The 21,974-nt window shown below is 35.0% G+C and overlaps 2 protein-coding genes across 2 annotated transcripts in view; one reads left to right on the forward strand and one right to left on the reverse strand.

Moving 5' to 3' along the window:
• The window catches only part of LOC124388803 (integrin alpha-X-like), a 79,574-nt gene that overhangs the window by 23,571 nt on the left and 34,029 nt on the right, over positions 1-21,974 (forward strand). The window contains 11 exon segments of the mRNA XM_046853832.1: positions 11,320-11,415; positions 14,898-15,006; positions 18,327-18,427; positions 18,546-18,616; positions 18,840-18,954; positions 19,068-19,133; positions 19,136-19,194; positions 19,989-20,122; positions 20,218-20,368; positions 21,333-21,483; positions 21,612-21,685. Of these exon segments, the coding sequence (XP_046709788.1) occupies positions 11,361-11,415; positions 14,898-15,006; positions 18,327-18,427; positions 18,546-18,616; positions 18,840-18,954; positions 19,068-19,133; positions 19,136-19,194; positions 19,989-20,122; positions 20,218-20,368; positions 21,333-21,483; positions 21,612-21,685 (1,086 nt within the window). The 5' untranslated portion in view covers positions 11,320-11,360.
• aldoab (aldolase a, fructose-bisphosphate, b) lies at positions 221-5,036 on the reverse strand. The gene is made up of 7 exons (XM_046854602.1): positions 4,883-5,036; positions 2,856-2,972; positions 2,462-2,728; positions 2,204-2,364; positions 1,861-2,119; positions 776-975; positions 221-665 (listed from the first exon to the last, which is right to left on the reverse strand). Exons 2-7 carry the CDS (start codon positions 2,965-2,967, stop codon positions 570-572), a joined length of 1,095 nt encoding a protein of 364 aa, XP_046710558.1. The 5' UTR covers positions 2,968-2,972; positions 4,883-5,036; the 3' UTR covers positions 221-569.

Raw genomic sequence — 21,974 nt, forward strand, 5'->3', positions numbered from 1 at the left:
GCTGTATTTATACTTAAGTTTGAACTTTATTGTAAAAATATTTTTTGACTCCTTACCTTGATTTGAACCTGTAAAGCATGTATTACGAAATTGTTTTTATTCATCCTGTTTTCAAGATTTTTTTTATGTTAACTTTGAAAGAGGTACTGAGTTGTTTGAGCACCTCCTACACAGATTTCACATTATAGCACCAAAGAAATGATGACCAGCAAACCACATGTCAGTGAGTAAGTTCTTTATTTCATCTTCGTTATGGGTCAAGAACGTGTGTGTACATCATGTGAAAAAAGTTATACCATGTTACACCTGGTAAAGTGGGAATTTTCGTAGCTAAATTTAGGCTTTGGAAAAAAGCAGATGGACACGGAACCAGATTTTTTTTTTTTAGGTCTTTTACACTAGAAAGGTTTGGAAGGTCTCTCTTACATCTCAATTCATCCTCTATTGCAACACTACATAGTAAAGAAGATGACACTGGGTTAAAGAAGGAAGGGCAAAACATTGGAAGTCCAGTTCTAACAGAAACTGATGTGGTGCTGGCAAGGTGGTCTGCTAAAGCCTCAGGCCTTTTAATAAGCATGATTTGCCACAAACAGAGACTCTCCTGCTGCTGCTCCTTTATCTCCAGTTGTTTCATATTTACCAATGCATGCTGCACTGTTGGCCTGGTGAAACAACAGGGGACAATTTTAGTCTACAAAGCAGTTACAACAACAAAAATCACCTGCAGGACTTATGCATGATATAGGTTTGCTAAGTTTAAAGATATACGTACCAAGGCTCTCTTGATGTACTCTTCCTGGCAGGCCTTGCCATTCTCCTTCTTGCCTGCCCAGGCTTTGAGGGCTGAAGCCTGCAGGGCACGGCCATAAGAGAAGGTGAGTGCCCATGGTTTGTGCAGGGGACATGTGTTAATGGCATTCAGGTTGACTGTGGCCTCCTCCTCACTCTGCCCTCCGGAGAGGAAAGTAATACCTGTACGGAAAAACAAGCAAAGTGGGACATTTACAAAGTGTATAATGTGATGCTTTACTGGATTTTCATCAAATTAGGAATGTCCAAGTTCTGATTTCTTTTCAAATTCAGATCTAACTGCATTTTTTTTACACAATATCAGCTCATGCAGGTGGTAGCCAAGTGCTTAAGAACTCTCAATCAGAAAGTCACAAGTTCAAATCCCAGCACCTAACCTGCCACTGGTGGGTCCTTGGACAAGGCTTAATCTTAAACCTCAACAGCTCATATGTAAGTGGAAAAGAACATCTGCCAAATGGTGTAAAAATAATGAGTAGAAGCATTAAACCAATTTAATACGTACCGATATGCTGATACGCATATGAATCAGAGACATCGCTTAACCAGGGTACAACTTCCATGCATAAATGTAGGAACTACATTTGCTTAAGCAAGGAGATGAGTTTTCAGCCAACTTAACCTTTAAAACATGAGCTTGCATCAAATGTCCTAGTCTTGTGTCAGCATGTGATATAAAAACATAAAAATAATATATGCAGAATGAAATACTGGTTTATAAATTATGAAATAAAAAAGAGTGGAAGTCATATTGTTCAATTCGATCATCAGATTTGCCTCTTTTACTTTTTAGTTAAAAGCTCAGTATTTCTGTCTTTAGTCAGATTTTCTATTCCTGTTTTTTTTTTTCCCCAGTGCTTGTGTTTAAATGTGATTGTCTAGACACTGTTAAAAAAAACCCTCTCACATGCTTAGAAAGATTTGCCCAAAACCTATAAGGACCCTATTTAGGAATCGTTACTTGCTATATATATTCTATGCTGTGATCAGAAAGCACTGAAATATGAAGCTGTGGATTACTTAAGCAATAGAACGTGCAAGACTAACCGGGAACAGCAGGGGGCACTGTGCGGCGCAGGGCAGTGACAGTGGCCATGGCAATCTCCTGGGGGGTGTACTTGTGGGAGCAGGAGTGTCCAGCTGTCACCATGTTAGGCTTAAGCAAGGTGCCCTCAAGGTAAACATGGTGTTCAGAGAGGGCTTTGTAGACAGCTGCCAAAACCTTCTCAGTTACATACTGGCACCTCTTCAGGTCATGGTCACCATCAGGTAAGATCTCAGGTTCCACGATTGGCACGATGCCATGCTGGTTGAGAGAGATGTTGCAACATAATCAGATTAAAGAACCAATCGTGGAGCAATTTCTTGTTGATATTTTGACAAGCCTCACCATCTGGCAGATGCTAGCATAGCGTGCCAGCACATTTGCATTTTCTTTGATGGCAAGGCTGGACGGGGTGGTGGGGGTGATCTTCAGCACACAACGCCATTTGGCAAAGTCGGCACCGTCCTTCTTGTACTGAGCGCAACGCTCATAAAGGCCATCCAGACCTGAGAGGAGGCAATGTGAGAAAACAGTTTGAGAAATCCATAACAGAAGAAAACATGTCAGCTAATGCTTTGAAAAAGGAACAAATGAAGAACCTACCCTGGGTAGTGGTTTCTCCATTGGTTCCAGCCAGAGGGACTACACCCTTGTCAACCTTGATGCCCACTACCATGCCTCTCTCTTTAATGAGCTGAGGGAAGAGTTTGCCATCATCAGTCTTCTGGTAAAGAGTCTCATGAAAGAAGATGACTCCTCCGATGCATGGCTTGACACGGTCATCAGCAGTGAAAAGCAGCTGACGGTAGAGCCTTCGGTTCTCCTCTGTGTTCTCGGCGTTGATGCTTTGGAAGCGTTTAGCTACACTGCCTTTAGTTTTAGTGCACCATTAAGAGAGAAGGAAAATAAATGCAATTAGGTTTGAATTGATTGTGTATGGAAAGCTAATATGTTTTTAACAGTGTATTCCTATTGGTCTTCTGCATTTCGAGTGTACCTGTGGATTCGTCAGCTGCGAGGATTCCCTTGCCAGGCGAGACAATTCTTTGGGCGATATCGCTGAGCTCTTTCTTCTGCTCAGGGCCGAGGAATGGGTATGCGTGAGGCATTGTGACTGGAGAATGGAGAAACAGATAAAAATAGAGCAACAGAAGTGAGAGGCAGTTGAGCCATAGGGATGCTTGTGCAAAGTCTTTAATAACAGCATGTTGAGATGTTACTTCTTTTGCTTGAACGGAATCTTTCTGCAGCTCACTGGTACATATATTCTTGGAATTAAATCAAAAATGTTACTGTAGATATGTCTACGACAAGGGAGGAAGGAAGGCCAAGTTGGGTAAACATCTAAGCAGAGATAGGTAATGAGTGACTTGAATAAACAGAGGAACTTGTGATCGTACTGACCACCTAATCTATTATTTTCACTGATCTTATTTTTACGACATCTGGTGAACCTGCACATTTTTCTGATACATTTCCTACCCACCAGCAACATGACATTATTTCTTGTTTTAGTGTTTGCTTTCTCTCATTGATTAATAATAAACGTTTCATGCTGCAGGGTCGATGTAAACCTTGCTAAGATTCAGGGTTAGGGTTAGACCTTTTTTAGGTCTAAGACCTTTTTTGCACATTTCCTGGATTGCTGCTGATTAATCTTTTGCACAACATTTTGTTTAAATTTTTGCTACTGTTCACTTTGTCTCTTTACAGCAGGTTTACTGGTGAAACTATTTTGTGTTTTGTGTATTTGTCTTGCACTGTCTTGTGTTGTCTTGCACTGTTTGCACCAGGTTGCACACATGCACTTTATGTGGCAAGGACACTTACTAGTCCTTAGCCCTGTGTTTTCTGTTTCTGTGATTGTTGTTGTATGTAGCATCAGGGTTCAGGGGAACGTTGTTTCATTTCACTGTGTAATGCGTCAGCTATATATGGTTGAAATGATTTCTACAATGCATTCTACACTTCATATAATAAAGTGTGCAAGAAATTAAACCTTCTATTCAATAACACTTTGGTTTCATTGTCATTCTTTCTTTGACCACCTTCAGATGTGTACTTCTTCTATGCTACATATTTAGGCTACATATAGCCTAAATAATACAATAAAAGCTTCTTGACTTGACTAGACTTTAGATTTGCTAATTCACACTTCTGAGGTACAGAATTTCATACATGAAGCATTACAGGAACTGTGTACGTGTCTGCATGTAGTCACACCCTTCCTTATCTTGGCTATTTAGAAACTTGTACTGTTGACCTTTACTTTAAACATATATAGCGCACCCCCCCAATTTTCCTACTTCTCACCCCCCCATTCAATAGGTCAGGCTATATATAAATCCTGTGCAGGACAGCTGCTCTTGCAATGCCCTTGCTTGCAATGCCATGGGATCGAGCAGATCAGTTTAATTCATTTGATACGATCTAAAACCTTTTTAAAAATATCATAGGTCAAGGTGATGATACAGTGTGACCCTATTCCTTATGTAATGCATTGTAATTTTATAAAGGTTTATAGTTTTTAGTTTAGACTAGGCCTGTATTTACCCAGGTTTATAGTCTGTACTTGATCTAGTGAATTATTTAATGAAGTAATGCTATTTATTAAGGAATTAATACTCTAAAACAGTTTCACCCAGTTTCACCCAGTCTGTGCTTATTATCCACAGAGGTTAATATTCTGCACGTAGGAAGAAATGCAACTGTAGTGACTGTGGTCTCAGCATGGGAAACACATTTCAGCTAATGTGAGGCAACAATATCCAACTATTTTTAAAGAGGAAGGAAGTGACTGCATACCATGTGATACTGTGCAATGTTAACTGGGTTGCTTATGGTCATAGTTGTATTTGTGCAATGAGCAAGCGTTACAAATCATTCCTTTAAAAACAAAAATAATAATAAAAAAAAAGCCAAACAAATCCTGGCTTAGTGAATTCAGTGTTTAAACTGTATGATCACATTCAACATTAGGGGTTAGAATGCAACAGCTCTGAAAATTGTCTGAAAATCTCTTACCTTTCTAGTCGAGAGAACCGCTGAGGGAATGGAGAGACTCTCTGAGAGAAAGAGAGAGAGAGAGGAAGAGAGGGGTAGTGGAAAAGACTCCCGTGACGCCTCCTAATCAGCTTGGCCACTGTATTTATCTAGTATTGTGACCCCTCACATTTGAGCTGGTTGGCTAAAATTAGCCCAACCTGACACTGGAGAAGGGCGGCAACATTCCTTTAATCTGAAACAGAGAGAGAGAGAAAGACAGAACAAGGGTATTTCAAGCAATACTGAGAGAGGAAAATAATGCCGAGGTTACAGTACCAGTTGCGGGAAATAAAGGCTCGGAGGAAATGAAAGAAGTATGCAAATATGGAGTTAAAAATCCACAAATGTCTTTAATTACAGCCGTGCGATTATATTATTGACACACTTATGTATATGCTATTGATGGATTTCTCATGAAATGTGTGTACAAGAAAAATGTATGGAAAATGAGAATTCTACAATGCATTCTACACTTCATATAATAAAGTGTGCAAGAAATTAAACCTTCTATTCAATAACACTTTGGTTTCATTGTCATTCTTTCTTTGACCACCTTCAGATGTGTACTTCTTCTATGCTACATATTTAGGCTACATATGCCCACTATAAGTGCATGGGAGAAGAATCTCCACTTCATCAGTAAAGCTTGATCACAATCTATATGCATGAACCTTCTGATTTAACAATCGGCCAATTTCAGTTGCTTTCCCGTGGCTTGATATGGCCACATTTTAACGCTGCTATTAGAGGCACAAATCCACTGTGGCAAAGTTGATCCTTGACCTTTACTTGACCTTTCTATGACTTTTGGGCATAGAAGGGCAGCAAAGGTTTTCACATGATCTGTCATATGGCATGTCTGCATATCTGAGGACCAACAGGTGTGTATGTGTGTGTATGAGTGTGAGCTGTAAGCTTTTTGCATCACAATTGTTCAAAACAGTTTGTGTGAGTCGACCCTAACCCACAAAACACAAAATCTAGTGAGGAGTTTTAAAAAATTGCAGATTTCACAAAATATTTATTCTATTATTATTCACTCTATTTATGAAATTTTTATTTACATGTTGGACAGTTGTACATTTCACTACATGTACGCCGTATGAATGTTTATGTGACAAATTATCATGCAAAATTTGAAGTTTTTTAGCATCATATGTTTGCATAAAGGACCAACCATATATTTTTAACAAATGTCCCACACACAGAAAAGAAAATGCCCCAAATAGATTCTGTTTAAAAAAAAAAAATTAAAACTGTTCAAAACTAAGCACAAAAAAGTATTTGAACATTTCATTCCAGTTGACTTTGCAATTGTTCCTGTATAAACATTATTCACGTGTCACACTGTAGGACTTTGGTTGTAATAATGTCAGACTGTACGACATTAAAAAACTGACGCACACAAGAAAAAAGACTCGTCTGAAGTTTTACGCCATCAATCAAGTTCAGACTCTCATTTTCTCGCTAACGGTAGCTAGCAGCAAACAGAAACCACTCCAGCGTGCTGCTCAAAACACCTCGAATGACTAATTGCAGCATTTCTGCACGTGGTAATGCACGTGGTCGTAATAGAAACAGTTCAATAATAGAAAAAGAATCAAACTTTTTGATACCACCTCGTATTTGAATGCCGGCATCCACTCTAAGGACCAGCTTTTTGAATGTATTCCCAAATTTCACAAAAAAAATAAATTGAATGTATGTTAAGGCAAAATTATAGCATCACTGGTTTGCATGACCACTCTATATTTGCTAGATCATCAAAGCCTGGCCTTCACAATAAAAATTAATTACTGGCAACCCAATAAACTGGGAAAGTTCATTCCAGATAAAATGTGGAAAAACCTGGTGAAAACACAGAAAGTTAGAAATGCTTTTCGAAAGGATATCAATTCAATGCATGTTTGTTTGTTTTTTTTAACCACAAAGAGAAGTCTTGCAATTTCAGCCAAAACACCCTGACCAAGTAGAATGCAAAAGAAGAAGACAATTTGACAAACTGAAGGTTTATTGTTTATTGTGCACCATTGTTCCAGAAGGTAGCTAATTCTAAACTTAATGTTATTATATTTATTGACATTTTGTACTATATAATAAAGAGGAATAAAACTGTGTGTGTATTTCATTAACGCTCATAAACTCTATCAGAATCACTAAATTACTTTTTAATACATTGTTGTCCATGAATATGTATTACATTATTTCCGATAGTCTATTCTCTTCATTTCATTGCATTTCTCTGTATACAAGTTTTTATCCAATCAGATTTCAGCCGTCACATCATATATTGTGGTAAGGCGAGCACTCTGAGCACTGCAGGCTTTTTTTATTAATTAACTCGATGTTGATTAAAGTTGGTGCAGGCGTAAAATAACGGCAGCAGTTTCAGGTCCTTTGGTTGGATAGTCAGAGAGCGCACTAGTCAGAGCTCACAACCGCTATATGCACAAGCTCTGGTTACAGATACACTTACAAGGACATTTACAAGACGAAGTTTTAAGAAAAGCTGGACATTAACCAAAACAATTCAAAAGGTTTTTCATGTACCTTTAATAGTTTTGTGTTTTCTTTCCTGTTGAATTTGCCAGAAAACATGCACAAAAATGCAGGAAAAAAACAGGGTCATTTTCGGAGGTTAATATCGATGCCTGCCATGGTGTCATAATGATGGTATTAGGAGGTGGATTGATTCAGGTAGGACACAGCTGAAGGCCTAGGGGTGAAATGCACTGCCCAACATCTGTAATCTTCACATACTACACACTGAAGTTACCAACATAACTTTTAGTGTGCATTCGAATACAGATGTTACCAGACTGCACTGTTAAATTTTACTGTTATTGCCTGAACCTCAGAAAGAAATATTTCAAAAATCAGTTGTAAGCAAAAATAAGGTGTCTACCTTTTCTTCCCAGACGGAATGTGACAGTTAGCAAATGTACCAAGTTAGCATGTTTGCTTAAGCTAGGCTAGCCTTGTATTGTTAAACAGCTGGTCCATGATATAGATATAGTTATATATTTTTAGATGCGACACTCATATATTGTTAATATCTTGGGCAATTTATACACAATAATTTCAGTGCAATAATAATAATAATAATAATAATAATAATAATAATAATAATAATAATAATATGTGCAATATCTTGTATAACTGTTTTATTGTAGTCTGCCTTTATGCCATTTGTTTTACTGCTGCTACACATTTCATAAAATAAATTTCAGTAAGATTAGAAATTCATTGAGTATCTATACTTGAAATATAACTCAATATGTATATTTTATTTAAAATTTCTTATATTTTATCTTTACTTTAATTTTACTGCGAGCAACTGCAACCCAACAATTTCCCCCGTTAGTGTACAGGGAGAATAGCAGAGGAGAAAGAACACAGCCTTGGGGGGGATCCAGTGCTGATGTTCTGGCCACACAAACTGCCTTCTGTTTGTCAGGAAGTATGTAATCCAACTGCACATGGAGTCAGGCACATTTAGCTGAGAGATTGTCTCTGAGCAGAGCTGGGATAATTGTGTTGAAAGCAGAGCTTAAGTCTACAAATTATCCTGGCAAAGGATCCTGGATAGTCTAGATGTTGGAGAATGAAGTGGTGGGCCATGTTCACAGCATCGTCTACAGATACAGGGCAGTGGGTCGGTAAACATTAAATCCTTTGATTCTTGTCTTTTTGGAGACTGGGTAAATGGCTGAGGTCTTGAAGCAGGATAGCTGATTGGCACAGTGTTTCAGAGTGGAGAGGAAGACAGAGTCCGGGCCTGTAGACTAGTGGGTGTTCAGACGTTAAAACAGTCTATTCACATCTTCCTCTTTGATGGTGAGAGGTGTGAGTGGCCTTGGGGGGGCACAATGTTTCAGAGTGGAGAGGAAGACAGAGTCCGGGCCTGTAGACTTGTGGGTGTTCAGACATTAAAACAGTCTATTCACATCTTCCTCTTTGATGGTGAGAGGTGTGAGTGGCCTTGGGGGGGCACAATGTTTCAGAGTGGAGAGGAAGACAGAGTCCGGGCCTGTAGACTTGTGGGTGTTCAGACATTAAAACAGTCTATTCACATCTTCCTCTTTGATGGTGAGAGGTGTGAGTGGCGGGGGGTGATGGTGGCGCTGAGATGAGGAGCTGTGTGGGTAATCCATGTATGGAAATGTAGGAGGGGGCTACTGCTGATCTGACAAGGTTTAGAAATGTTGGATGATTTTTCCAAGCTAAATGGAGCAAAAATAAATTTTCAATGTAATAATTTTAGATCAGGAATTCATGATATTTTATTTATATGCCATTAGATTTTTGCAGCTAGAAATCTATATCTTTTCCTTTAACATGTGACTACATTGAAACAAAGATTTCATACTTTCAATTTGGTCTTTCGTTTTGAATAAATTTAGATCAGGTATATTTATGTATCATGTAGACCTCAAGAAATTCTCAGTAGGTTTTCAAACCATGCTGTTACCCAAGCAAACCATAGTTACCTTCAAGTTTCTGTTCCTATTATGTGGCTTTTTTTTGTTGCTGTCATTTTTTTTCACATGTGTCAAGTTAAAAATACACTTGATATTTTATTATTTATTTTTCTTCTGTGCATTTTTTTTTTATTTAAGTAAATAGACTATGGACAGTGTAACCTGTACAGGCATTTCTGAAAAGACTCCAGAGATACTGTTATATAGTATGTATATATATATATTTTTTTTTCTGAACTATATTTAATTAGCATATTTGTATGTGATAAATATAAAGCGGTATCAAAAAGGTGAAAATGTTGCATGTTTTTTTTTCTCATAGATGTTTTACATAGCAAAGACTTCAGTATTTCTGGTGGCCTGTATGCACCACAATCCTTCAGTCAGTTTCTATTCCTCTGTGGCTTGACATTTCCTCTTATTAAAAATGAAATTAGATGAGTATCCTTTACTTTAAGCAGCAACTGCATACTGTAATCATTTATAAATAATAATAAATATACTTGCAATTCAGCCATTCAGAAAACAATGGGATTATCTGGTCTTACCTGGTTGTCAGATATGCATTAATAAATACAGGATTTTGAGGGAAATGGGAAATTTTGGTACTAGGAGCTGGCAAGTATTCAATAGTCTTGCAAAGAACAGAACAGATTTGTTATCTGTCACATAATCTAGCTAACGTTACACACTTCTCCATCTTGTGAGAGGAGAGCTTTTTATAGACAGTTTTCTTGCATTTCTGAAGACAATTGTGAAAATATGCAACTGTTGTTGCATCAGTGTCAAAGTGGTTTCATCAGTATTTTTAAGATATTACTGGAATTAAGAAAGGATCTTTTTTCTTTTGGGGGTTTTATATCAACCGATCAACTACAGCTGTACTATAAATGTGTGGTGAAACTTTCCTGTAAAAACCAAACCTAACACATAAAATCAAATCATGCCTTTTCCTGTTGTTCCATTAATTATGGGAAAAATGACTTTGGGACAAACTGGTTCAACCAAAACTGGGCATTTTCCAAAAGCCTCAGTATCATAAAAAATCTTCAAAATAACATAAAAATGATGTTTAGGCCATTCAACTGAAACTACACATGTAAAGTCGAATGTTGAACTGAAAGTAGCATTTGAAATTCCGCAAATCGTGTAAAGTGCGTTTGGTCATATTCATATTTATTTTGTGCTTTCATTTTCATTTTACAAATACATTGAAACGCTTCAAACAATAAAAATAACAAAAATAAAAAAATAATTGCTATACATTTTTGGTGGCTTAATAAACATTTCAGAAACACTGATGCTCTTCGTGCCCACACGTTATTGGTGCAAATAATTTGAATTTATTGATGCCCACAGTCAGCTGGCAGCATGGAAGGAATGAAAAGGCTGAAAACAGAAGTAAAAGTTATTCTCATTTGAAAGAAGCAATCAAGGTAGAAGCTGAAATGCAAAAGGGGAACTTATTTTGATACACCAATATTAATATTAAATAATTCGCAGAAATAATATTGCTTGTATATACTGTATTTTATATGCTTTATATAGAGAACACCTTTCCCATAAAGAGGTGGACTTTCCATAGTGGTACCATCTCAAGTGTTTCATCAGACCAGACCTTGTTTCATTGCTCAATGGTCCTGCTTTGAAGCTCATGTACCCATTATAGGTGTGTTTGGTGTTGGACAGGGGTCACTGTGGGCACTCTAATGGATCTGCTGCTACACAGCCCCGTACTCTGATGCACTTGTGTGTGTTCTAGTACCATGAGAAAAACCAACTTTTTAAGCAGGAAATTCTTTTTGCACCCATCTTTCAGTGTTGCACTGTGATTTCCTCTGGTCATATTTGCCACTCCCTCAGTTGTGTGTAGGTTTACTCTTCGGTTGCGCAAAATATTTTCTAACACTTCGCATGTATCTACTTCCTCAACAGTCACTTTATTGTATCCACCAAACTCAGTCATTCTGAACCTGATGGCTGCACTTAAAATGGGAGGGATTCTTCTGCCGTACATTTTCCTCCTTTCTGGTAAGACCAAACTAAGTGTATTTATTGTTGATATACAGCAGATATCTCTATATATTTTTCATATGGTGAGATTCAGGTGCATTTTTAACTTTAAATTCATTCCATTTCATGAGGAGTCAGATCTTATACAAAGACAGAAATAAATACTTTGCTGATTTTGGTTATGGATTATATTTATAGTTATCATATACTGTATATTGAGACAACAGCTAGTTTTTTTATGCATATAATCTTTTTTTCTTTAGTCATTTTTTCAAGATATGAAAGTGGAATGAAAAAAAAAATTTGTACAGGAAATTTAATAACATTGAAACATTCAAAATACCCTTTTTGTGCAGGTGATGATCATCATTATAGGATACTGTTTGGCTGCTAAATTAGATTAGATTAGATTAGATTGGATTCATCTTTATTGTTATTGTGCAAGGTACATGTAAAGAGCCAGTGAAATGTAGTATACACACTGTGGAAATAATCACAGTATCGCCAAATCAATGTTAGAAATAAGGAAAGTTTACATTTTTATCGGTGATTTATTGATTTTGGTCAGAAGGTGTTGATTTATCTTTTATAAGGGCATCTGCCAGACAGTAGTTCCATTAGTAGTTCTAATTTTTTACTTTTAAGCCTTCTAATAATGTGGGGTACAGTGATTTTATTGCAGGAAAAGAAATGTAAAAAAAAATAAAAAATGCACATCTTCAAATGGCTTTTATATCAAAGCAATATAATAAAATCCAGTGTTCAATAAATGAAACAACTAAGAAATTAATGTTATTAAATATTTATGATATTCGATTCTTCTAACGGTATGTTTCGATTGCTAAACAGCATATTAGATTGAGACACATATCAATTTGATTTATGTTTCGGTCATTTCAAGCATGTTGAATATGAATGTTATGAATCGTGTAAGGTGAGCTCCTCTCTAAGACAAGCGAGCAAAGAGATACAGTTAAAAACGTCTGACAGGAAATCAAAATCTTTTGCTGTCATTGACAGCAGATACTTAAATCCCAGTCATACCAACATGCAGGTTACATAAATGGCCGAGCTCACAATTGCTCATGTTGCAGAATAATCACAAATCCAAACACATGCAAAGAGTTTAAGTTACATACATATGCATTGGTTAAAAAAGGATACAAACATTGCAATGTATTTTGCATCAACACATTGTTTTTTTTTTTTTTTTTGTCATCATCTCTGCTAGGTTGTAAATAGCTGTGACCAACAATAATTTCTATTCTGTATAATACTGATAAGCAAACTGTGCAGAAAGAGATTGTAGCCTCTCAACTTACATGCAACACACTTAGAAAGTTCCTCTGTGGTTTTCTAAGTAGGTATTAATGTCCTAAATCGAGGATGTTTGTTCACTGTGAAACTTTTTAAGATTCAATTTTTTTATTATTTGTTTCCAGTAACTGATTTTAGTATAAAATGTGCACATTAATAAGTTTGGCAAAGCACTAGCAATAAAAAACTATCAGGCTAGTAATCACAGACTCCTGGGCTAAATGGATCACAGTGTGTGGAAATGCTGCTACATTTGTGTGTAGTAGTGTGTATTAAGATGGCTAATAAGGCAACATAGTGTTCAGTTACATTAGAGGCACTGTTTTATAGTGTTTATTAATGCAATACTATTCACTTGTGTCTTATTTTATGGTTATTTTAAGATTTCAGACTTTGGACTACAACCTCTGGATAAACAACCTCTTAATCAATAATCAAAATAACCCTCTACATCTGCTGTTTCTCCATCATTAAACATTTGAAGGTGGTGTTGGTGTTAAATCTGTAATGATCTCGACTTAATTTATGAGTTGCTCAGCAGCTCTTGGTTTGACAACTTACTGTAGAAAATTCTAGAAAGGACATTACTCATAAACACACACACTCCACTGCCCATGGTATTTCTTACTCTCCGGTGTTTATAATGGTTTAATGATTTATAATCACACACTTGGTGTCACCCAATGAGGATGGGTTCCCCTTTTGAGACAGGTTCCTCTCAGGGTTTCTCCCTCATACCATCTAAGGGAATTTGTTCTTGCCAAGATTAATGAAGGCTTCATTAGGGTTAAAGTCACATAAAATTTAAATAAGTACATTTTGTTCTAAATTACATTTTTAAAGCTGTTTTGAGACAGTGTCTGTTGTGAAAAGTGCTATTGAAATAAAATTGTATCTTATTTGCAGATTATATTCCTTGATATGTATGAATTGACATTTCACTACATTTTATTTTATTTATTATTATTTTTTATTTTATTTTATTTTTTTATGAATGTGGCTTTACAGAGCTTGGTAACAAGAGAGAATTGAACAATTAAATGACATTTTGGAATAAAGTCAATGATATAACCAAGTGTGCTTAATCAGTAACTTGGAGATTTTGAACACTGTTTGAATGCCCTTATTTGGGGAGGTTCAGTATGATTGGCATAGAACTTAAGGCACAGGTTCTTGGGCTGGAGAATGTCATGGGCACTGCTCCTTAGTCACGTACCCCTCCCATTTACTCATGTATTCCAGACTTGCTGGTGAAGGGTAGCTGGTTGCATAACTGTATTTCAGGAGAAATTAATGTTTGAGGAAACCGGTATAGTGTATGTCTATTACCATCTATTAGAACAGTGTAGAATTCATAATGGTCCGGGGTGCCATCTTGTGGATCATGTAGACCAATGATTTCTTTGCACCAGCCAGTTTAAATGTTTTCAATGTTCTTTTATATTTTCTTCCATAAGGAGATTCTACACAGGAAAATTCCACTTTGTTGTTTCTTGGTAAAAAGATCATCTGCAAGTGTTGTTTTTGAGATAAAGAGATTTAGTGAGATAACTATCATTATGGAGATAGTCATCCAACCATCACAATTAGACCCTTGTACACAATTTCAATCTTTGACAACATGGTACTGTATGTGTTTAATTATTAGGTTCTTTTCAATTTCATTAAAAAAAAAACAAAAACAATGTTTACACTTATATACAATAAACTGCAAATTCAATCCAGACATTGGCTTAGAGGATAATTAAACCTACTAAACAATACTCTATATTACAAAATAATTCTAAATATGATGATTCTCCATCATTGAACATTTAAAGGCTCTGGCATGGAGGAGTTGGTATTGAATATCTAACGATCTCGGTTGTTGATCTACAGTGATTTCTGAGTTGCTCAGGAATTCCTGATTCCAACTGACTGAAGGAGACAGTAGAAAGGACATTACTTAAAATCACACACTTCAGTGCTCATGATATTTCTCACTCTCTAGTGCTTGTTATGTAATAATGATTTATAATCACACTCTCTGTGTTTTGAGTCTGGGTTCTCTCAAAATGTTTTTCTCATACTCTCATACCAAGGGAGTTTTTCCTTGCCTTAATGCTATAGAGCAAATGCTATAATTTTACAATGAATGTTGTACATTATTAACTTTTTTTATGCATCCGGGTTTTAAATTTTAGTTTCTCAGCCAGGGATGGCTTTCAACATCGATCCAAATCCATGGAAAAATTTCAGCCCGACCCAAAACGTAGCCTTTGGCTACAAAGTAATACAGAAAGCCACTAACAGGTAAGAAACATGACATCTTTAGTAGCTCAAAGATACATTTCTACTCTCATTTTTGTTTCATACATTTGCTTTCACTGACATGTCAATACAGACTACTACTGTACTTACATAAGAGTCATTCAGCTTTAATTCACAATATCAGAATTACAAAGGCTGAAATGTTTATATATGCCAAGTTCACTGTGCCTTTAAACAGTCTGGAAAGTGATTTAAAGACTTTTCAAAGTTTCTGATTGGGCAATTATCATATTTATGAGTTGTATACTCAAGGGGTAGTATAATTCAGCTAAAGAGAGAAATGTACAGTACCATACTGTATAAACTACAAAGTATATATGTATTAGACAGCAGTTGTTTGGACGAGTGCTGGTTCACGAGTGGAGGGCAGAGCATATGCTGCTACAATTGTCTGCAATTTTATTAATGCACATCTAAGGCATTTCTGTTTGACAATGTGTTATAAAAAGCATCTATATGTATATATATATATATATATATATATATATATATATATATATATATATATATATATATATATATACTGGCGATCAAAATTAGAGAACAATTTATAAACAATTGAACAATTCTGAAATAATGTCATCTTCACTGCTTAACAGTTGAAGGAGTTTTTGTCCTGTCTATACCATGCTACCAGAACACCTTTTTCACAAAATAACTAAGGCATTTAAAAAAAAAACATTATTTTGCAGATAACACACTGATCAAAATTAGAGAACACTTTCAGGTACCTCCCAGTTATTGGTGAAAATCTGGTACTTGGTGCTAATTTCCTTGATTATCTGTAAACCCCTATTTAACTGGCAGCCTAACTTCCAGTTTCACTGACTCTGCAAGATGGTGGGCCGTTCTAAAGTGACTGAAAGCCTCCGGCAGCAGGTTGTCCAGATGAAGGCCAAAGGGATGACCCTATCAGCCATAGCAAGACAAGTTGGTCGTTCCAAAACTGTGATTTCAAGAATATTGAATCTTTACAACATCACAAACTCATTCAAGTCCACCAAGAAGGCTGGTCGTCCACAGAAGACAAATACAAGAGAGGACAGGATACTGCGGAGGATCTCAATGGGCAATCGTTTCCACACTGCAGCTGGAATTGCTCACCAGTTCAGCGCTGAACAGGGTAAGGATCTGTCTCGTCATACAGTGTCTCAACGTTTAAGAGCATTTGGACTGAAAGCCCACTCTGCAGTGACCAAACCTCTCATTAGCAGAAAGAATCAAAAGGCTAGACTAAGCTTTGCTGAGGAGCATGTTGTGTGAACAGAGGAGAACTGGTCCAAAGTTCACTTCAGTGATGAAAGCAAGTTTATTTATTTGGGTCCGATGGGAAACATTATGTTCGGCGACAAACTGAAGAAAGACTGAACCCAAAGTGTGTAAAGAAGTCAGTGAAAAGTGGAGGAGGAAGTGTCATGGTTTGGGGCATGTTTTCTGCAGCAGTATCTGGGCCTCTTATACAGCTACATGGCAGAGTGAATGCAAATGTTTATCAGAACCTTCTTCAACAACATATGGATCCTTCCCTGCGTTCATCACCCAATCAACCCGCAGTGTTCATGCAGGACAAAGCTCCATGTCACACAGCAAAACGGGTAAAGCAGTTCCTTGAAACTGAAAACATTGAAATAATGACATGGCCTGCCCAGAGTCCTGATCTCAATCCAATAGAGAACCTCTGAAAAATCCTTGGCGACAAAGTTATGGCCAAGAAACCCACTACAGTCACCGAACTGTGGAGGAGACCAGAAGAAGAGTGGACCAAAATCACACCAGAGCAGTGTGAGAGACTAGTGCTGTCCTGTGGCCACAGATGTGCTGAAGTCATTCAGAGCAGAGGCCTGTACACTTCCTACTAACAGGCGAAATTGAAACCTTTAACGTAACACACATTTATTCAGGACGTCCTTTCTTTACTCAGACATAATTTATAAATAAACTCCACCGAAAAACTATTTTTAGTCAAAAAAATTTTTTTACTGATGCGCCAAGTCTCAAATTTGACTTCTGGCAATTAAAACCATCTATCTGGAAATAAAGCAAAAGTTTTGTTTGGGTGATTTACATAATTTCAGAGGTCACAAAAGTACACACATCCTTTACTCAAGTAGAAGTACAGATACTCAGGTTTTAAAAGACTTTGGTAAAAGTTTAAGTACTGACTATACTTTTTTACACAAGTTAAATTAAGCAATTATTGGCTTCGACATGTTTTTAAGTTAAAAAGTAGCCGATGGTAATTGGACCTCACATCATAATTATATGCTTCATTAATTAGACCTGTCAACCAATTAAAATATTTAATTTAATATTTTTAAGATTGCTATGAGTTAACTTACGATTAATCACAACATAATCGCACATTTTTATCTGTTGTGAATGTACCTTACCTTCTCAAGTTTTTAATACTCTAATCAATATGGGCATGGACAGATATGGATGCTTTATGCAAATGTATGTTTATTATTAGTAGGACCATACTCAACATAGTACAAAATATTCTTGTAAATGCTTTGAACTATATATAGTGTTTTGAATCATCAGGACATCAAACTGAACTTTTGCTATGTTTCCACACGGACAGTTGATGAGGTGATACCGGAGAAACTGTACCTCGTCTAACTTTCATACTGATTACATAATCAGAGAGTATTTGTTTTCGATGTGAATCTAGGTTATTTTATTTATGTGTTCGTTAAGAGAAATGACAGACAGAGACGGCAGAGAGCACACCCTGTCTGTTTTCTTTATTTTACAAAATTACCATGTTTTGTTGTTTCTACAAATTTGTATACAAATAAATGTAGCTGCCATGTTTGTTGACCGCAGATGGTTATTTGTGGATGAGTGCATCATGGTGGACTTTGCACATTAGTAAGCATTAGTATAATGATTACATTTTTTTTATTTGTTTTATTTATTTATTTATTTATTTATTTTTTTATATCAGAGTAAAGAAAGGTTGTGAAGAAAACGTGTGTTTTTAATTTCACCTCTTCCATATTTATTAAAAAATGGTCAAACAGAAATGTGTGTTGCATTAATCGCACGTTAATGCTTTGTTTTTTAATATTTATTCAAAAATGTTTATTCTTTTAATAATAGTTTTTTTCATTGTTTGACTATTTAACATTATTTAAATTGTTTTTTATTTATATTTAAAATATATGTGGTTTGATGATGCAGAAAAAATAATGTCAATTAAACAACACTTGATGTGAAGAGTAAACAAAAACATAGTGACATCAGTAAGTTTTTAAAAATACAGTTTTATGTGGCTAACATTTTCCTTTTCTTCTCAGTTTGATTGTGAGTGATCCTCTTATTCAAAGTCAGAATGAAAGAGGACAAGTGTACAATTGTGATGTTAATCTAGGAACCTGTTTACCGATAACAATAAATGGTAATAATGGATACACACTTTATTATTACCTAATATTAAGGTATTTCACTAAAGATATTTCTTAAAAAGCATTTCTTAAAAAGCATCACATTTACCTTCATGGTGAATCTTGTCACAGTGCCCCCTGAGGCTGTCAACATGTCTCTTGGACTTTCAATGACTAAAGATCCACAGACTTCAAATACAGTGGTAAGATGAAGCTCTCTGTATTTCCATGTAAGGATTAATCTTTAATAGTGAGTTTAACACCCAAAAATATTATATTTTATTTGCTTATGTATGGATATTAAGCTGAAATGAAAAATATCTGAAAAAATTGAAGCAGATTTTGACAATTGTAATTGATTTTTTTTAACCAGAATTTTGGTCTCAATCTGATATAAGTAAAGTAAAGTAAAACATTTTTTTTCAGGTCTGTGGCCCAACCATTCCTATTCATTGTAAGCAATTTACTGCATACAATGGCATGTGTTTTACACTGAATTCTCGCAATTTTCCATCAGAACCTATGCCAAGACAATTAAGAGGTATTTTATTCTAAAACCTTTTGGCTTTGTGTATTTTTTTTTTTACAGTATTCTATTTTTTTTTTCTTTCTTTTTTTAACAAGTTTGTTGTTATTTTTTTTTTTCACTCTTAGATTGCCCATTACCAACAGACATTGCGTTCTTGATGGATGGCTCTGGTAGTGTAAATAATGTGGATTTTTTAAAATGAAGACATTTATTATAAGCATGGTTAATGCATTTCAAGGAAGAGATTATCAGGTATATAAAGAAAAAACTACTGTTTTTGTTTTAAAACAACAACAACAAAAAAGCATTTAAATTTCAATTATTCTAGATGTATTATAATTGAACACTTTGTTACCAGGAATATATTTTTGATACATATAACTATGCATATATTATAAACGCAAATCTATATTCTTATAAACACTTTTATGTACAAAGGTGAAACTACACTGAAATTTTGTTTTAGTTGATGTTTGCACAAGTTCATTTGGTGAAAGAAAAATAATTTACTATCACTATTATTATTATTATTATTATTATTATTATTATTATTATTATTATTATTATTATTAGTAGTAGTAGTAGTAGTAGTGTAGTAGTAGTATTATTATCACTACTATCACTATTAAATATGGCAAAAATAAATAAATAAATATTGCCATTATAAAACTTACAAGAAAATGGAATTCTTAATTCTTCATATGTATTTTTTCCACAAACCTTTGACCACAGGATCATCATTATACTGCTCAGTCAAACAAAAAAATACATATGCACTAGCAATAAAAAGCATACATTATTAATATTATTATGATTATGATTATTTTTATTTATTTATTATATTATATATTTTTTTTATAAAAAACTGGAGATAGGTGACTATGATATTTTACTTTGGAACAATGGCAGAGAGAAAAACTCAGAAAATCAGTGTAGCTGATTTAGACTAAATTGATTGAAAACTGATTCAGCAAAATAGACTCTTAGAAATATACTGTGAAAAATATTAAATATATATTATTGTGAATATTATTTTTCCTTTTCAGTTTGCAGTTGCACAATATTCAAGTGGGTGTGAAATACACATACATTTCAACAGCTTTTCAAGCACTAATCAAATACAAAGTATCACTCAATTTAGGGGTGGTACCTACACTGCCACTGCTATCAAAAAAGTTGTGTAAGTATCACAAATAAAAAGCCAAAATAGTTTATGTTCCATTTTTATCTTACACAAAAGTAAGTGAATGCTATCAAAGCATTTGTTTTGCACAGGAATGAAGTATTTAGCATTCAGGCAGGAGCCAGAGAAAAAGCTAACAGAGTGTTGGTGGTCATTACTGATGGTCAATCACATGATCGGAATGATCTACCATCTGCTGCTAACAGTGCAGAGAAAAAGAAAATTATTCGCTATGCTATAGGGGTAAGAATTTTGCCTACATTACCCATTCATTAGACTGCTATGAATGTTTTATTAACTGTATTGATATTATGTATTATTCAATATGTAAAAACTGTCCAACAAGACAGTTTTTACATTAGTAATTATCTACAGTAGCTGTAAATAAAATTTTGGACTTGTTGCAAACTTTTCTTAATATTGTGTGTATACTGTATATGCTGTATATTTTATTCACAACTGAAAATAAAATGTAAGTGTTTGTATAGAGAAACAGCTTAATATTGCAACTAATTAAAATATCAGTCAGTAAGGTCAGTAAGATGATTGTATATAAAAAAAGAATAAGTAGTCACAACTAAAGATGTGCAGAATGTGTGAAAAACTGCATAGACAAATTGTGGAACAATTTAAAAATAATCTTCCTTAATATCAAAGTGTGAATTCCTCAATATCAAATTGTCAATTATCAATCTCATCATCTACCGTACAAAATATCATAAAGTTTACAAAATTCTGGAATAACCTCTGTCCACAACGAACAAATCTATAGTGGATGCCTCTTTGCCCTCTCAGGCAGCACTTTATTAAAAACTCATTTATATTTAGGCAAAGATCATGTTTATAATTTTTCAGGGTTAAAATTATTTATTATTTTTTTAATTATTTTAGAAATTATTTATTGAACCAGGATATTTCATTACTTCTTTGACATATGATTATGATTAAATGTAAAGTAAAAATAAATAATAAATTGAATAAAATAAAATATAAGCAACCATCTAAAAAATTTTATTGAGACAAATTTGTTGTTGTTGACAAATCTCTCCAGAGGATGCTAACATGCTTTAATTCTAGTAATAATTTGTATAAGGTTAAAAAGATTTTTTTTGGTATGTATAGTTTGTATGTATAAAATATAATATGTGTGGAATACTGTTGAACTCACAAAGTATTTTTATTTATTCTCTGATTTTTACTTCACTAGGTTGGCGGTGCCTTTGACAGCAGAGATGCAGAAAATGAGTTGAAAACTATTGCATCGGATCCAGATGCTAAACATGTATTTAAAGTGAATGACTTTTCTGTACTGGAGGAAATTCGGAACGCACTAGAAGAGACTATCATTGCAATTGAAGGTAAAGTACATTTGACCTGTGTAAAAGTTCCCCTATTACAATTGCCCTCTTCACACAGTATTCATTGTATGGTGCTGAAAAAAGAAAATTGAAAGAATTTACATTAACTGCTATTTGTGCTGTATTAGGAACCAAGACTACAGGGGAATCTGCTAAGATGGAATTTGCACAGGATGGATTCAGTGCCGATTTTTTTCAAAATGTAGGTTAAACTTTTCAGTTGTGCTTTAACTAGCACAAGTTATGTTTCATATCATTGCGTTTTTTCACTTTTAATAAAATCCCAACAATCTTGGACACCTCTATCCAATAATATTGAAACATAATGTTCAAATGTAGAGCTGTCAGAATATTGTTTCAAGTTAATGTATATTGGCTTTATTTTGTTCAATTTCCTGGTGGTAGAGAAAACAATTATACACTAAAAATGTGTAAGTGTGGAGTGTGGACAATTCCTTCGAAGGTTTAAGGTAAGAGCATGTGACAGCATC

Source organism: Silurus meridionalis, chromosome 7, assembly GCF_014805685.1.
Source record: "Silurus meridionalis isolate SWU-2019-XX chromosome 7, ASM1480568v1, whole genome shotgun sequence".
NCBI lineage: Eukaryota > Metazoa > Chordata > Actinopteri > Siluriformes > Siluridae > Silurus > Silurus meridionalis.

Bases quoted from the DNA above. Each gene is read 5' to 3' on its own strand.
- aldoab (XM_046854602.1), bottom strand. From the start codon at position 2,967: ATGCCTCACGCATACCCATTCCTCGGCCCTGAGCAGAAGAAAGAGCTC. The intron at 2,729-2,855 runs GTACACTCGAAA...CTAAAACTAAAG, and splicing joins CGCAGCTGACGAATCCACAG to GCAGTGTAGCTAAACGCTTC. The intron at 666-775 runs GTACGTATATCT...TTGTTTCACCAG, and splicing joins AGTACATCAAGAGAGCCTTG to GCCAACAGTGCAGCATGCAT.